The sequence below is a fragment of the Fukomys damarensis genome, unplaced genomic scaffold, assembly GCF_012274545.1.
Source record: "Fukomys damarensis isolate Sample0158 unplaced genomic scaffold, DMR_v1.0_HiC HiC_scaffold_6, whole genome shotgun sequence".
Taxonomy (NCBI): Eukaryota; Metazoa; Chordata; class Mammalia; order Rodentia; family Bathyergidae; genus Fukomys; species Fukomys damarensis.
Window position 1 is genome coordinate 12,763,118 of NW_022900918.1, and position 18,387 is coordinate 12,781,504.

Below are 18,387 nucleotides of genomic sequence, written 5' to 3' on the forward strand. Positions count from 1 at the left end.
ATATATATATATACATACACACTATCAAGATTGTTATATTAAAATGGAAGATTTTAAGTAATGTGTCATCTTGACTTTCTAAAGAAAGATAATACCCTCTACAAATGATAAGAAGTGAAACATTAAGTTAAAGATTATGAATTTTTTCCTTTGAACAAGGAATTCCTCCAACTAAATTTTTTTTATTTTTTCCAGTGCTAGGGATCAAACTCAGGGCCTTGAACTTGCTGGGCAGGTGCAGCCCCATTGAGCTACATCCCCAGCCCTTCAACTTTATTTCTATACATGAGACACATTGCATTTGGGAAGTTTAGAGAATATCTGCCCAAAGAAAAAAATTTTTTTTTTCTAAAGGCACCTAACTTTTTACATGTTTGCAAATTGCTAGGGGAAGGTTATCTTTGAAGTTTTAAAAAACTATTCTGTAAATGAATTACAATCAAATAGTTTTATATGAAAATTTAGTTTTAAATTGACATAAATTGGATGATGTTTCTAGCAGTGGCTGATTGTGGGTGGAGTGAGGATAGAGAATGAGATGTCTCTTTCTTTCTGTATATGGAATGTGGTGTGGGGATTGAACCCAGGGAGGGCTGAGCTACGTTCCCAGCCCTTTTTATTTTTTATTTTGAGACAGGATCTTGCTATGTTGTTTTCATATGTACTGGATCTCTGCTATGATGTAGGCACTGATTCTTGCCTTTTGATCCATTAACTTCTCAAGTATATAGTTTTTGCTTGGGTGTTTTGCTTTGCTCATACATTTAATACTTTTTTCCAGATCACAGTCATTAAGTGACCCTTTCAGCTAATTTTAGGATCCTGGCAACCAGTACAGTTTATATAGTTAGAATTAGTTAAATTCTTAGATTTTCTAAGATGAAATGAACAATTTTGTCCCCTGGGGAGCTGTGGTAATGTCTGGAAACATTTCTGATTTTCATGACCAGAATGGATAGGGGAGTAACTGAGGTCTAGGGGTACACTGTTCAACTTTCTGTTGCTATGGCAATACTTAAGAAAACCAACTTAAAGGAAGAAAGGTGTATTTTGATTCATAGTTACAGAGATTTCAATCCATGGTCTCTTGACTGTGTTGCTTCTGGGCCTGAAGTGAGACAGAACATCATGATGAGAAACATATGCTGTAGTGGAACAAAGCAGCTTACTTCATGGCCTACAGGAAGCAGACTGTGAGCAAGAGCAAAAGAAGGGACCCAGAGACAAGATAAAGTCCTTTGGGGCATGCCCCTAAGTGTAAGGAACGGGAAAGGGAATGTTACCAGAACCCCTGCAGTGAGTCCTGTTCTCTTCTGATAGCATAAGGTGAATTAATAAAGACAGGAAACAAGACTTAGAGAAGAAGCTGCGCTTTGGGCTTGATTAATGCTGATCTGGGCAGCAAAGACTGAGGCACCCCAAGCTTGCCACACCTTTATTTGGGAGTAACAGATGAATCAGAGAGTGGCAATAATCCTAGAAAGATGATGAGGAATTTATGCAAATGAAGATCCTAGGTCTTTACGTTGATTAGGAATTTGTCCCACTCCAGGTGAAACTTTTCTCTTATTACTAAACTCTCAAGGAACCAAGATGTCTTTAGCTAAATGTAATCCTGCCCTGGAATGTCACGGCATCACAGGACCATTGAGGTTTTAGCTGTGACCAGAGGAAAAAAGGAGTTATGTCCCTACATGCCATAGCCAGCCTCTAGGTGGGAAAAGTAGGCTTAATCATAATTTAATTGTGAAATGATTTTTCCTCAAAATTATGTAGAACTGCTCCCTACACCCAAGGACCTGCTCTTTTCAACTAAGTCCTCCCCCACTAACTTCCCCTCACCTCTCCAAAGCCCATTAAATTATGATCCATTGGAAATTTAATCAGTCTTAATCAGAGTCTTCATGATTTGATCATTTCTCCAAAGCCCCACCTTTAAGCATTGCTGCATTGGGGACCATGCTTTGCACACATGAGCTTTTGGGGGACAATTCATATCCAACCCTAATAAGGGGTTAGAGGCTAAGGAAGCTCCTTTCTATTCTGTAATGCTCAGGACAGTCTCCATATGTTGAAAGATTATGAAGTTCAAAATGTTAATATTATGGAGGTTTAAAAGCATTCATTTACAATTACTGTGTATTATCTCTGTTAAACTGTAGCATAAGTAACATTGTGCAAAGCTTAGTTTTTTCTATCTTGGGATTGTGCAAGTGAACATTAAAGAGAAGCCTATGTTAGACAAAATATAGGATAAAAGTGACATAACAAAAACTGGAGGGGTAAGAATCTCTTTTGGGGAGGATACTACATTTTGATTCAAGTCTCAGAGATGAGAGAATAGTTAAGTAGCATAGAAACTTCTGAACATGTTGCGTGAATAGTTTGTTATGTGTTATTTTGACTATATAGAGCTCATGTTACAGACACATGGCGTACTGAAAATATTTATACCTAAGGAATTTATGTAATGATATAATAACTTATATCATTATAACTAACAATTTAGCCCATCTTGTGCTTTATAGATGACTTTTATGTACTTTGGGAAGGAAATATGTATTTACATGCCAGGCACTTTAAATGTATGCTTAATTTTTGTAAACCTAATGGTAGAATGCTATCTTTATAGTATTCCTTAAGATAAAGTAGACTTTCAGGCAACTAAAAGACTTTCCTATTTGATTTTGTAGGTACTTTTACTTAATTTATTCATTCTTTTTTTGTTGTTTATTTGGAGTATTGAAGATGGTAAGTTTTGAACCAACAATTTGAAAAAAATATTGACATATTTCAGGATAAAGAGAATCATTTCTCAGGATTAAGAAAGAAGTAAATTATTTTGAAAGTACATATATTACTGTAGAAAATGTTCATGATTGTATTATTACTGGGCTTTGGGAAGTTTATGAATCACATCAAGTCTTCATAGATTTTTTTGTGGGAGGGTACCAGGAATTGAACTCAGGACCTTGCACTTGTAAGTCAGGTGACGCTACCGAGCTAAATCCGCAGCCCAAGTCTTCCTAGATTTTTGCCTTGGGAAAATTTCTTAAACTTTTGGAGTCTAATTTTCCTAATCTCTAAATCATGAACTAGATTGTTGTGTGGATTAAAGGAGATAATGTAGAACAGTTGACATAAGGATTGATAGAAAATTATTAATAAAAGCAGCTGCTATGATTATATTGATTATATACTTTATATAAGGTAGTTAAAAAGGACACAACTGGAAAACATTTCATTAATAGTAATATCCTCAAATGAGTGTTCTGCCAAAAAATTAAAAAAGTCTGTCTGCCTTGCAAGTGCAAGGTCCTGAGTTCTATCCCTGGTACCAAAGGAAAAAAAAAAAAAAGAATTTTTCAAAATAGAAGTAAAATAGGTCTCTTTTTAGAGCACTTGTCAGAATTTTAATTTTCCTTTGTATATCTATGCAAGAGGACAATAGAGTATGGAGCGTTTTTAAATTTTTTTTTTTTTTTTTTTTTTTGCCCTGAAGTCCTCGTAACAATTTGCCACAATTTTTCTGTTCTGTTATACACAGTTTGAGGAACATTTGAATGAAAGTAAAATGGTCTGGCATAGGATTGTGTTCCGATATCTAGGAAATTTATATTTATAATTAAATTTTCATTTTGATTTGCTGAGGATGGGTTCAAGTCTGGAAGTATACCTAAGAGATATCTAGTTCAATATCCTCTTAAATTGTATCTTCAGGGACATGAGTGGTTTTGAGATATGTGTTTCTTTCGTACTGGGGGTTGAACCCAGGGCCTTTAATTTTTTTTTTTTTTTTTTTTTTTAATGGTGTCACTAACTCCTCAAGACTGGGCTTGAATTTTTGATCTCCCTACCTCAGGCTTCCAGACTGCTGGGATTATAGGTGTGGGCTACCTGCACAGCTTGATTAAATTTTTGTTAGTGTTAATATTTGTCATTACTAACTGCTGCTTCTCAGAGAAGCATAATTATATGTGGGGTGTGCATGCAAGATACCATAAGAGATGAGAAAAAATCCACTAGTTACTGGGTTTGCACCTTCCTCCTTCTTTGCCTTCACTGTGGTAGGCCACTCCTGTTTTCCTGGGTGGTCCTTAAAACTGCTTTGCCAACTTCTGTTTCTTAACCCTTATAGCTTGGGTTTCCCAAGGCTCAATCCTTGAACCTCTTTTCTGTGTATACTGTACTTACTTATTTTAATAAAGGTGATCTCATTCAATCATATGACTTTACATTTCATTTATATGCAAGACAACTCCCCACATTATACCTCTGGGCAATATTTCTACTTTGAGCATTGTATTTGAGTGTCTGAGTTACCATTTACCTAATCATCATTTTAGCCTTGTTAGGGGTTTGAAGTTTCATATGTAAAAGGAAAACCCAGTATCTCCATTGCTGCGGCTACCTAGCATTGTTACTTAGAGGAAGAAAGTTAAAATTAAGCTTCTTTGGTTGAAATCACTTCTTTTATCTCCCTCAGCATATTTTATGTAACTGAACTCCAGTTAATAAACGGATCATACAAAATGGATCATAATTCTGTTTCTGGTTTACTAGCTAATGGTATATATACACACTTCTCAAATATGAAGTCAGATTTATGTAATAGCAAGTATATTACATAAAGTAGAAAAGATTTATACAAGAGTTTCTGACTGAGAGAGTTTGGGATAAAGCCTTACCCCCCCACCCCCGCTCTTGGTATAGCTGGTTCTTCAATTTTATTATAGAATTGTTTGCCAGGATCTTCTAATGCATATTGCCATTCCTCCTCGTTAAGTGAAACTCTGCTATTTTTATAGTGTGTGGGAAGGGTGTGAAATTTAATAATGAGTTATTTTTAACAAGAATGTATTCATGTCATGATTAGAATAATAATTATGTTGCGAGGGCAAAAACTGTTGAATTTCCAAGAGTTTTTTCTCACATAGGTGAGTATAGAAATTAGGTTTATGTATCTGTGCGCACTGATTATCTCAGGGGTGGTGTTATGTTCTCATGTGTGTCGTTTTTATGGTTTCCACTTCAGTCGGATGGAGCTGCATTTTGTAGAAATGGCACATCAAAACCAGTGAGTTACAGATCTCCAACATTACTGGGAGATTGTCAAGAGGAATGTGGTTTCATTTTTAGGATGAAGTGGGAGGGAAGGAAGCAGAACTTCAGTTTCTTCCTTTCTTCCTTTTAATGCAGCTTACTTTTTTGAAAGAAGAGAAGAGTGAGTGATGTTTTCTAAGAACTCGGCAACTTTTATACACACATCTATTTGACACGGTAAAAGAAAGGTGATAGTATTAATTCTATTTTAAATAATGCAATGGATGAACTTCTATTAATAGAATGAAACTTCCTTTGATGGGAAATGAAGCCATTCCTGATAGATTCATAATTTGATACCTATATTTTGAATAGAAATGGCCCCTTTCTTTTGAGGCAGTAGTGTTAAAGTTTTCTTGCTGTTTCTTAAAATTTAACCTAGTGTGCTAGAGTTGCTCAAAACGCCTAGGCTTTCTTCCTATTTGGAGACAGACCACCTTGCTGCATATATAACAAAGATGCTGCTTGCTCTGCTTTGAATGTGTCCTGAAATTTCATGTACTAGAAACCTCATCCCCAATGCAACAGTGTTGAGATTTGGGACCTTTAAGAAGTAATTAGGCCTTTGCTCTCAGGAGTGGATTAATGGCTCTTGAGGGTGAGTTTGGCCTACTTCCCTTTTTCCTCCCACCCATCTCTACCAGAGATGGTAAGATGTCTTACCAGACGCCTGTCCCTTGACCTTAGATGTCTCTCACTCCCCCTCCTGCTCCCCCTTCCCCCTCCCGCTTCTCTTCCCCCCTCTCACTGCCTCGGCCCCCTGCCCCCCAATACCCAGTCTGCGGTATTCTGTTCTAGTAACACAGAGCAGACGATGCCACCACTGTCCTACCATCAGGACATCTGATCTGAGCTCTCTCTGCTGTCTCCCCCTCCCATACATGAGCCTCTGTTCTTACCCCATATATAAGGCAGATTCAAACCAGATGCTTTCCACACACTTCTTCTTGTGACTGCTTATAAAAGCATGATTCAGAACTTCATTTTTTGATTTTTTTTAAAGGGCTAGCAGGTGGCCAACAGAGTAAGCAACAACTGGGGAAGAGACATTACTTAGTGGCTTGGAGGGGGACCAAGTATTTACTGAACCCAGCTTCTCTAATATCAACCTAGTTTCCCAAAAGGCAACACCCAGATCAGCTGGTACCACCAAGGGTAGTGGGGGATGCTGGGTCTCTAGGAAGATACCGTGCCTAACTCTGGGAAATAGCCTCAGGAAGTAGAGGCTTGAGGACCCATTCACTCCATAAACTACAGTTGTTCTGAGGAATAAAGACGCACAGCAGGGAACTTATTCTGGTAGCAGGGAGGACACTAAGCTGGGTAGGTAACTATGCTTGAGTCCCTTGTTGAATTTCCAGATCTTGTTTAGCTGGGATCACCTGGACTGGAGGCTTGGCATAGTGACCAGACAGACCTCTACCTTTTTGATAACAGGTATTCCTACTATCAAATTCCAACTTGAGGTTTTAGTCATGTTTCTCCATGTAATGGTTCAGTCAGGTTTCTGTATTTGATTTTAACTGAGGTTGATTCAGGAGGGTGTGGCTGGGCTTGGGGAGAAGAGATACTTTTGGAACTTGGAAAATTCAACTCTCAAGAATTAAGAGGTTGGAGCTGAGCATAGGAAGATTGGGCCTTTCATAGTTGCAAATAAGAAAGTTGGTTGTACTTTTGAGAAAAAAAGGCTACTGCGAAATGGAGAACACAGAAAAACTGGGGCTGTATGTCAAATCCTATGAAGTTTTACTCTTTCAGAGTGAGATTTCCTTTGTCTCTTTTGGCCCCAATTCTTCAAAGCAAGGAGTGGCTTTAGGTAACCTGTGAGCTTTTTGGTGCTTGACTGCCTGGCCAGTGATCAACTGTGGCATGCAATCATGTGTCTGGATGGGTTCAGCTCTCTCTGCAGTCCCTCAGAGAAGGCTTGGGTAGGTTGAATGTGTGTGGGCTCAAAGTTAGCACTCTGCAGGGAAATTTTGGACATTTTTGGTGCAACTTTAGAGCTCAGCTGGCTGGCCCGCCGTGGTAAGTCATAATCTCATTCATTAGCCCTTTGTTCTCAAACTGTGCAGTCAGGTGTGAGGGAGATAGGCTTTCGGCTTTGAAGATTTCTTTTTTCTTTTACATGTTGAGCTTTTGGATTTGGCCTTCATAAACCATGGATGGGTGTGGAGGGCTGGTTTGTGCCAACATGGATGTTTAGATAGTGGCAGTAATACCACTGTGGTTTGCCTTGCCCTTTCTTTGACCTTATCCTAGAAATAATTTATTATCCTTGTTTCAAGTCTTCAGTGGCAAGAGGGCAAGGAAAGTGAAACGTGAGTGTTGAACTTATGTTTCATAGAAATATTTATTCCAGGGAAAAAACTTTATGTGTGAGGAAAAAGTTGACTGTCTTTTGGCCATTGCCCTTTTCCCCAGTGGTTTGGTTTAGGTGGATCACTGGGAGGTAGTCTTGAAATGTCTCATTTACTCATTCTGCCTGGGTAAGCACTTTTTATCTTTCTCTGGAGCCCTGTGGGGCTGTAACAGTTGTTGTATTTTGCAGGTGAAGCTTTGGAGACAGAGTTAAGTAATGTGATCAGGTGCTCGCAGCTAGGAAAAGTGGAGCCAGAATCCAGGCAGGAGGGCTGACCCCAGAGCCCTTGTAGCTGAACTGCTGCCTCATGGGTAGACTAGCAAAGTTTCTCTTAAGGATAGTCCAAGCAAAGATGTGGACTTTTTATTTCCTTGGTCCTTTGGTTAGAAATTCTTTCTTGAGTGATTCATACTTATCTTTTAAAATCTCAAAGATTTAAACTCATTTAAAAAAAAAAAGATCAGACCTAGAGCTGCCTGGTTCCAAGTAATATCAAGTAGCTGTTAGGTTAAGGTGATGACAGCTGGGAGAGTAGACTGATAAACCCGAACTTCAGAAGTCTGTAATGGGAATATATCTTCTGGCCCTTTGTGAGTCAGCAAAGGAATTACAAGAACTATTTCATTAAAAGTGAGGAAGATTGTATCTGATGTTCTTGCTATCTCATTAATATTAAAATTGGATTTAAAAGTTAATGCATGATCTAAGCATAGAATGAGGGCTATCAATATATTCAAGGTAGTAATTTTAAAAATATTGCTGAACTATTTTTTCCCTTTCAACAGTAAATTTATGTTTTGATGTAGGTATGTATTCTTTGCCCTTTTTTTTTTTTATCAGTGATTAGCATTTAAGCTTTTTACTCAGTGTTTTCAAACTGGCTTTTGATTTTGTTTGTCTTTTTTTTGGCAGCTTATATGAATATCAATACAGTTTGATTAAAAATTGGATACATGTCAAGTAAGCTAATGCAATGTAATTGTTCTCTTTAACATCATATGAAGATTTATTAAGAATCTCATGCTCTGGGGCTATGATGGTGCTTGGATATAATCTAACTTCTCAGGAGGCTAAAATATGTGATTGAAAGTCTGAGATCAGCCCAGGCCATTTAGTAAGACCCAGCCTCAAAACAAAACCAAAAAGAAAAAAAAAAAAAAAGAAAGAAAAAGAGAAAAGGAGGGTGGCAGGGAACAGCTCAATGGTAGTGTTATGGTTTGAGTCTAGATGTTCCTTCAAAACCTCATGTGCTCACAGGTGCCTTTTTCAGAGGTAGCTGAATCTAGAGTGTGTGATTCTGGGATTAATTGCATATGATTACTAAACCAGTACACTGTTTTGGCACTGTCTTAATTCTGGTAGTCTGGATAAAATAAAAGGGGCAGAAAGATTCCCTTGATGGACTGAGGATTTAGCTCATTGGTTCCATTTCCTGCCTCACAAGCACAAGGTCCTAAGTTCAATCCCAGTACCTCCCCTCCCAAAAATCCCCTTGTTGCTTTTGCTGCCTTCTGGCTGCCATGAACTGTTTCTTCCCTTCAAGGCTTGTCTGCCACACCACCCTGCCTTAGAGCCAGCTGATTATAGACTGAAACCTGTATGAACTGTAAGCCAAATAAACTTTTCCTCCTTTAACTTTCTTTGGGTGTCGGGTATGTTGTCTCAGCACCGAGAAAAGTAAATAAGACAGAAGTGGGGTTGTTGCTGCGACAATACCTGACCAAGTGTTTCAGGAGCCTTTGGAAATGGATTGTGGGAAGAGTTTGGAAAGGTTTGGAGAGGCTGTCTGAAAAAGTAGATCCTGGAATACTTTAGGCTGAACTGTATGGGAGATTCTGGTCAGAGCTCAGAAGACAAAAAAGCTGATAGAAATCCTGCCAGTAAAGACCAGGCTTGAAAGGTTTCTGCTGGTAAGAAAGACTGCATTGGTTGTTGGACTCCACGTGATGTATGTTATGCCTTGGCAGAAAGTTTGTCTGTATTTTGCTCATGACCAAAGACTTTGCCTGGGACTAAGACTAAGGGTGGCTGACTAATTAATCTTGTGGAAGAAATTTCAAAGTAGTCTAATATTGAGGTCATGGTATGGCTGCTCTTGGAACTTTTTAGTAAGGTTTATGTTGAGAAGCAAGAGCAAAGAGCCCAACAGAATGATTTAAAATGTTTTGAATTTGGCCAGAAAGGAAGCTCCAGTAAAGTTGCAGTCTCCAAAGACAGAGCAGAGGAGATCTTGATTTGCTGAGAAGGAACAGGAGACTAGAAAAGATGTCTTGAGGGTATCAAAGAATCAGCAAGGCTCCACCCTTTGCCACCTCAAAATTGCAGAAATGAAAGACTTTTCTTTGAAAAGAAAGCCCCAGAGCACTCTGTTCCAGAATGGCGGCAGGATAGGGAAGTTGTTCATAGGATTTGGATCTTAGGCACCCTACAAACTAGAGAGAAGGAAGCTTGGCTACTGCTCCAGCTGGCAGCGACTGTGGCCTTATCCACAAAGGTGGTGCTGGTTTTAGGTGGATGCAGAATGCAAGAGTTGTGGAGTCAGGAAAACTTCCACCCAGATTTCAAAAGAAGGCCTGGGAAGCCAGGCAAAGTACCCCTCAGAGGGCAGTGTGTGAAGCTATGAGTGTGAGGCCAAAGGTGCAGTGGAGATCTCAGAAGTTTGGAGAATCCAGGAACATGGATCATCTGAGAAAAACTGCAAGGAAGGAGCAGAACTGGCCCGAGAGAGGCCGTGGGAGCTGTGACCACCAGCAGTGCTGTAGGGGCAGAGCCACCCAAACCCTTTGGAGTTCACAATTTGCCACAGATTGCCTGGGATGCAGAAAGTGGAACTGTGGGATTTAATGTTTGCCCTGCTAGATTTTGGACTTGCTTTAGTCCCTTTCCATTGTATCCCCATTTATAACTTTTAGAATGGAAATGTCTATCTTGTGCCATTGAATATTGGAAGTTTTTAACTTTCTTTTTATTTGTATAAGGGCTTGCAGCTAAGAGTTTGCCTTAAATCTGAGAGGAGACTTTGAACTTGGAAATTTCAGCAATGGTGAAAACATTAGAACTTTTGCAACTTTTCTAGATGGACTAAGTGCCTTTTGCATAAAGGGATGTGCTTGAGTCTTTGGGAGCCCAGGATTGGAATGTTATTTTTTGTGTCTAGATATCTCCCCTAAATCTAATGTAGTCATAGGGCTTTTTCAGAGGTGGCTGAATCCAGAGTGTGTGACAGTGGGATTATGGGTTTGTAATTACTGAATCACTCCACTGTTTGGTTTAGTATTGCCCTAATCCCAGTAGTCTGGATAAGATAAAAGGGGCAGAAAGACACTGTTAAGGCCCCTTTCTTGCTTGCTTTTGCTGTCTTCTGCTTTCCATGAACTTATCTCTGATGCCCCTCTGCTGAGCCACCCTGACTTGGAACCAGCTTATATGTACTGAAACCTCTATGCACTATGAACTAAATAAACCCTTTCCCCTTTAACTTTAGGTGTCCAGTATTTTGTCTTAGCAACAAGAGAAAAGTAGCACAGGAGGAGTGCTTGTCTAGCAGTCACGAGGCTCTGGATTCAATCCCTAGTACCAACGATAACCACAAAAGTCTCCTGAGCTATTATCATTTTAGCTTTTTCTCACATTTCTGTAAGTTCAATAAGTGTGTTCAACCAATGTTTGAGTGCATCTGTGTGCCATAACTGCATTTTTAAACACATATTTTTATGTACTTTCCAAGGGGGCGTATACTGTCTGAAGCCCTTGGGATAGTGAACAAAACCACACAAACCTTTTGGGATTCTAGTAGAGCAGAGAAATATCAAAAATAAACACATGTAGTAGAAGATTATGTGGAAAAGTGGAATAAAAATGGGGAGTATCAGGGAGCCAGGAATTACTTCAGTAGGAGGACTTTGTGGACAGAATGGGAATAAGAGTGCCTTGACCTCCACACAGTTTATGCTGATGACTGTGTTGTTAGGGATTCTACTAAGTACATGAGTATATGTCCTCCTGATTTTTTTAAATAGGAGGTGTCGCACCCAGTTTATCCAGAAGGAAATTGAAGCTTTGAGAGTCAAGTATATGGCCCAAATAAATACAGTGTAGGAGCCTGATAGACCTCAAACCACTTGCTCCTTCAGCATGGTATTATACCACATCAACTCTACCAGCACTTTTGCTATAAGGGAAATTATTCATCTGTGCAGATCCTGCTGCCTTACTCATTGACTGGGTCAGGCAGAGTCGAGTTGTGCTAAGCTCACTTCCCCTCTCATACTTGTTCTAGTTAAAAGGTCTTGGAGTAATGCCCTGTGGCCATCCCAGGGAAAGGAGCAGCCTGATTCCTGACTTCATGCAGGAGGATATTTGTGGTGTGTCATAGTGGCCTCTTTACTTCAGCAAATCATCAACTACTTGAATTCCTGGCATTACATTTTAGTGATAAGACACTAACTTAGCTAGCCTATGTATAACTGTGTTGAAGAGCATGTTGTAAATGCTCATATTTAGAAGGGAATGTAAAGTGAATTAAGGGCGGTAATGCCAAGGACACTGCTATTGTGAGAATCTGATACAGAATAGGCTGTACTTTGAATTTCCAGTGATTGCTCTATCACGATTAAAAAGTCATGAGTGTGTTGGATTGAAAACCTTTATGGAGGGCTGTGGAAAGGAGGTCAGGGGTTCAAGAGAGCTTGCTCTGAGTTCAAGAGAGCTTTGCTCTGACAAAGGAGGGATAACTATTAGGCTAGTGAGTCCTTTGTACTTGTATTGATGGTTCTTCTGTGCTTTGGATAATTTAATAGTTGAGGTGTGTGTGTGTGTGTGTGTGTGTTTGTGTGTTTGTGTGTGTACTGGTCAGTAATCTAACAAGGACCTGTGTGATTATAACTAATTTTCCAATGACCATTTCTAGTGACTTCCCCACTTACTCCTTCCAAAATGTTCTTAATGATTCTTTTTATACTCAAAAATTTAGTTATGGTTTGAGTCCTTGGGCTGTGAAATTTGTTGTATTCACTTTTTTTGAAACAATTTACATAGAAAAAGCATACATACTGTAAAAGTACAGTTTAAAGGTTTATTTAGAAACTGAACATGGTTAGGTGCAGTCAGCTTTCAGATCAAAATACAAAGTATCAGCATGCTAGAGGTTCTACCTTCTGCCAGTGACTTCTGTCAGTTTCTCCCACATGGGTAACCACTGTCCTGACCTCTAATAGCATATCTTTGTTTTGCCTGTGTTTTAGTCAGCTTTTCCAGTGGTTAGGACAAAATACCAGGCATCTGCAACTTAAAGGGGGAAAAGTTTATTTTGGTTTACAATTTCAATCCATGGTTAGTTGGTTCCATGACAGAAACATCAGGGTGAAAGGGTATGGTGGAGAACAGTTGTTTGCTTCATGGTCGCTGAGAAAAGATAACCCTTCAAAATCATATCCCTTATGACCCTCCTCCAACTAGGCCATACCTCCTAATAGCATATTTAGCTACGAACATCACAGGATTAATCCACCAAAGTATAGTGTGCTCATGGTCAGTCACCACTCTAGGAGTCTCTCAATCCACTTATGTTGACAATTAAGACGAACTGGCACAACCTACCTTTTCACTTTGTGTGAGTCTATCCAGATACACTCTGCTCTTTTGTGTCTGGCGTTTTCTCCTCCTCTTTTGCTTACAAAGAACAGTTTTATTTGGCTCATAGTTTTAGAGTCTCTGGTTTATAATTTTTTAAAAAATTATTTTTATTAGTATATGTTTACAGTACATAATGATTACATTCACTCTGGGGAATTGGCTCACGTGTATAACACATCTCAATTCTTCCCTCCATTCCTCTCCTTTTTTTTTCCAGCATCATCTTCATTTATTTATCTTATAAGTTTTTATAACGTTAATTATCATACCTATAGATTAACAGTCACACTAACAGGCCAAAACTACATGAAACATTTAAGACAATTATACTAAATTGAGGTTCACTTTTAAATACATCGTCTGTGCTCACTTACAATAACTTCTTTCTCTTTTTTCTTATTTGTCTTTTATTTTGCACTTTATATATTGAGTTTCTCATATAAGAGAAACCATGTGATATTTCAGCTTGTGTGTATGATTTACTTCATTTAGCATGATAGTCTCAAGGTACATTTATTTTCCTACACATGACTCAGGCTTATCCTTTATGACAGAGTATTATATATATACTTGTTTATAAATACCATATTTTCTTTATCCATTATCTATTGATGGACATATCGTCTGTTTCCAAGACTTAGCTATTATGAATTAATGCTGTTATAAACATGGGCATCCATTCCTCGCTGTGGTATGATATCTTTAACTCTTTTGGAAAGATACTTAGAAGGGAAATAGCCGGGTCAAATGGAATTTATATTTTTAGTTTTCTGAAGATTCTCTATACCGATTTCTGTAGTGTTGTACTAGTTCACACTCTCACAAACAATGAAGAAGAGTTCTTTTTTCCCCACAGCCTCTGTAGCATTTTTTATTGGTTGATTTCTTATTGTAACCATTCTTTCTGGAGTGAGATGGAATCTCAGTGTTGTTTTATTCTTCATTTCTTGAATGACCAGAAGTATTGAACATTTCCTTATGTATTTATTGGTTGTGGCTTCTTTTTTTCCTCCATTGTTTGTGAGATAGAACCATATTGTTAGATGCAGCTACAGGTTTTCATTCTCATTTTCATGTAAATTTTCACTATGTGGATGTTCTGTAATTCTTATGACTATTAGACATGTGAATAACTTCCAGTTTTAGCTGTTACATACAGTATTGCTGTAAATCTTGTATATGAATTTTGGTAGATAAATATAAATATTGTTGTTGAGCATAAACGTAGGAATGGACTAGGTCATAGAATATTTATATATTTAGCTTAAATAGATATTACCAAGTAGGGTAAGAGTATAAATAATTGCACCAACTTATAGTTCCACCAGTAATGTGAAAGTTTTTGAATTTTATTGTTAAGATGCTATTTTGGGGGTGGGTAGGAGGTGCATATTATTGTTAAATTGATTTTGGTTCATTTTTTTCTTTAAAAAGAAATAGTCATAGTGGCCTTGTGAATTCTTCGAAAGCTATATTAAATATTTGCCTCTGAGTACTCACACACACCTCTTTCTTTGGCTCTCTTTGTATGTAAAAGTGAATTATCTCTGTGATGTGTTTTATGTATATATCATGTGCATACACATGTGGATAATGTGGGTTTGTACATATTTTATCCTAAAATCAAACTACTTACAGTTAGGCTGAAAAGCTGTTTTAAAACCATCTAATCAGGCTTGTATGGTCTCTGAATTCACAATGAGCATATGTCTAATGATGGAGACATGTTCTTTTAGGATGACATTTGTCTTTATCCCATAACACACTGTTGTCTCTTACATGTTGAGGAGACATCTGCCTCTTTTTAACCTTCCCCTAAAAATCACGCTCTTTTAAGGTCAACACTCAAAAGATCAATAGCCTTCTAATACACAAATAACAGACTCACTGAGAGAGAAATTAGGGAAACAGTCCCTTTCACAATAGCATCCCAAAAATGAAGTATCTAGGAATCAAATCTAATGAAAGTGAAAGACCTCTACACTGAAAACTACAGTACCCTGAAAAAAGAGATTGAAGAGGATATAAGAAAATGGAAAGATATCCCCTGCTCCTGGGTAGGAAGAATCAACATAGTGAAAATGGCCATACTATCAAAACTGCTATACAGATTCAATGCAATGCCAATTGAAATTCCAACAGTATATTTCACAGAACTAGAAAAAATAACCCAAAAATTCATTTGGAACCAGAAGAGACTTAGAATAGAAGAAGCCATCCTAGGCAACAGAGACATGGCAGTGGGTATAACAATTTCCAATTTGAAACTGTACTACAATGTCACTGTGATAAAAACAGCATGGTACTGGCAAAGAAACAGACCTGAGGATCAGTGGAATAGATTGGAAGATACAGAAACAACTCCAGATGTACTCAGCTGCCTCATCTTTGACAAAGGAGCCAACCATCCTCACTGAAGGAAAGATAGCCTCTTTAATAAATGGTGTTGGAAAAACTGGGTTTCAACCTTCCACAGATTAAAACTAGACCCTTAGCTTTCACCATGCACTAAACTAAAATTGAAGTGGATTAAAGATTTAAATATTAAAAAAGAAACATTAAACTTTCTGGAAGATAAGTTAGGCAAAACTCTTGAAGACATTGGCATAGGAAAAGACTTTATGAATAAATCCTCAGTAGCACGGGAACTAGCAGAAAGAATCAACAACTGGAATCTCATCTTATTAAAAAGCTTCTGCACTGCAAAAGAAGCCATCAACAGAACTAAGAGACAACCTACAATGTGGGAAAAAATTTTTACCAGCTGCTCCTCAGACAAAGGACTATTATCTAAAATATATAAATAACTCAAAACAACCAGCCCCCCCAAATATAAAGACCCAATTCAAAAGTGGGTATCTGAAATGAACAGACATTTATCAGACAAAGTAAAAGCAGCAAGTAAATATATGAAAAAATGTTCCACATCACTGGTTATTTGAGAGATGCAGATGAAAACAACACTGAGATTCGATTCCACCTCACCCCACAAAGAAGGGCTGCTGTCAAGAAATCAACCAATAACCAATGTTGGCGGGGTTGTGGGGAGAAAGGAACCCTTCTCCATTGTTGGTGGGAGTGCAGACTGGTACATCCACTATGAAAATCAATATGGAGATACCTCAAAGAGCTGGGATTAGAGGTTCAATTTGACCCAGCCATTCCTCTGCTGGGTATCTTTCCAAAAGAATTAAAAGAATCATACCACAGTGATATATGCACACTCATGTTTATAGCAGCACAGTTTGTAATAGCTAAAACTTGGAAACAGCCCATCTGCCCATCAGTTGGAGACTGGATAAAGAAGATGTGGTTTTTCTATAAAATGGAATACTACTCAGCCATCAAGAATGAGAAATTAGATTCATTCATAGGAAAATGGATACATATTGAGGATATACTCCTAAGTGGAATAAATAAGTCATACATGTATAAATACTGAATAGTTTCTCTGGTGTGAAAAACTGTAATAGTACATAAGATCCTAATGGTATAATTGACAATGTGAAATAGGAAGAAAAGGGCTAAAGGTGTAGGGGACGTGGGAAGGGTAGGGGAAAGGTAATAAGGGAAAAGAAAAAGTATGAGAAAATGAAAAAAATGGAAATAAAGCTTTTGTAAAGTGAGGAGAGGGTGAAGGGAGGGCAGGGAGTAAGGGGGAAAAAATGAGAATAAGACCTGTCATGTAAAGGTACAAGATCCCAATGATGAATGTAACTGTACTGTATACCTAAAATGTACCAATAAATTCAATGAAAAAAAAATCATGCTCTTTTATATGTGGGCACCCCCCCCACCCATCCCCATATTGTAATAGATTGCAGTTTCTTTGGGCTGAGGTTCACCCATTTTCTTTTTGGGTACTGGGGATCAAAATCAGGACCTTGTGCTTTTGAAGCAGGTGCAGTGCCACTGAGCTAAATCACTAGCCCCAGTTATTTTTTTAACTGTATTTTTGAACATCTTCCAAATCATGGTTTATGAGTGGTTTTCTCTGAGGAATTTGGATGATAAACCTTGCAGATAACGGAGAACTCTGTAGTGTAGTAGATAGAAAAAAAAATCTACCTTTCTTTTTAAGATTGTTTACTTGTTTCCCAGTTTTCCTGTCATAAATACACATCAATCCCTTCTCACATTGCCCAGGTTTAAGCATTGTTTAAAATTAGGGACTGGGAATTTAGCACAGTGGTGCTGCTGCCTACCTTGCAAGTGTAAGGACCTGAGTTTGATCCCAGGTACAAAAAAGAAAAAAACAAAAAAAGAGAATATAAAACTCTCAGTAACATATTTTAAGAATCAGATTATAATGGATAAAAGGAGAGAAAAACATTTTTATAGAACATGGACCATTACCTTTAACCAATTCAATGAATATGGACTAATTCTTCTGATGGGAAATATATGTCTTAAGATTTTTGAATTTCCAGATGATATTAATATTTGTAAAACTTTAGAATAAAAATAATTTTAAAGTTGTAGTGAATAATTTAAGTCTCATGGATATTAATATTTCCTTTTTCTTTACAGGCAAGAAGAGACTGATAGGAGAGTGAAAAATGTAAGATATATTTATTTTAATTGAGCATTACAGTTTTTAGTTTTGTATTTTGTAAGAAAGTAGTGGATTTAAAAATATCCTCTGTATCTGTTTCTTCTAATTTAATTTCACCTAGAAACTACTAGTCACAAACTCTGAATGTACTTAAGTATATTGTTAAAATACATGGTTAGAAAATATATTTCCTGACATAATGGTATAAGAGGGTTGGTTAGATTTAGGAAGCTGGTTGTTGTGGTACTAATGTGGTAAGGACTGGCTCATTTTAGGACTTTTAGGGGAGCAAGTAGAAATCATCATATCAGACTTCAAGGAAAAACACTGAACATTTAAAGTCTCTGGGTAATTATTCATTGTAAACTCATATACTATCTTTAATAGTCTAAATATATAAAAGAATGTCTAAAAGGGACAGCTTTATTTTTAAAAAAGCTTAATGTTCTTGTTAAGAATGCTGAGAATTACTTATTTTAGGTGTTTGTTCTGTAGTTTTATTAAAAATATTGATGGGATTTAAAGTTTTATTTGTGTTTTTCTCTTACAAATGTTTGCCTCCTTTATATATGCTAGAATACCTTTTGCTCAGAGAACTTGTTCTGAGACAAGAAAATCTAGTAAGAATAATTAGACTTTTCTCTTTTTGGTACTGGGGATCCAACTCAGGACCAAACTCGGGACCTCGTGCTTGCGTGGAATAATTGAGTTTTTTTTTTTTTTTTTTTTTTTTTTT

At 37.6% G+C, this 18,387-nt stretch overlaps 1 protein-coding gene across 8 annotated transcripts in view; it reads left to right on the forward strand.

Moving 5' to 3' along the window:
• The window catches only part of Lmo7 (LIM domain 7), a 215,957-nt gene that overhangs the window by 133,941 nt on the left and 63,629 nt on the right, over positions 1 to 18,387 (forward strand). For all 8 annotated transcript variants that reach the window (XM_019207264.2, XM_010622357.3, XM_010622359.3 and 5 more), the window contains exon 5: positions 17,627 to 17,657. In XM_019207264.2, the coding sequence (XP_019062809.1) occupies positions 17,627 to 17,657 (31 nt within the window). The remainder of the gene's footprint in view (positions 1 to 17,626; positions 17,658 to 18,387) is intronic.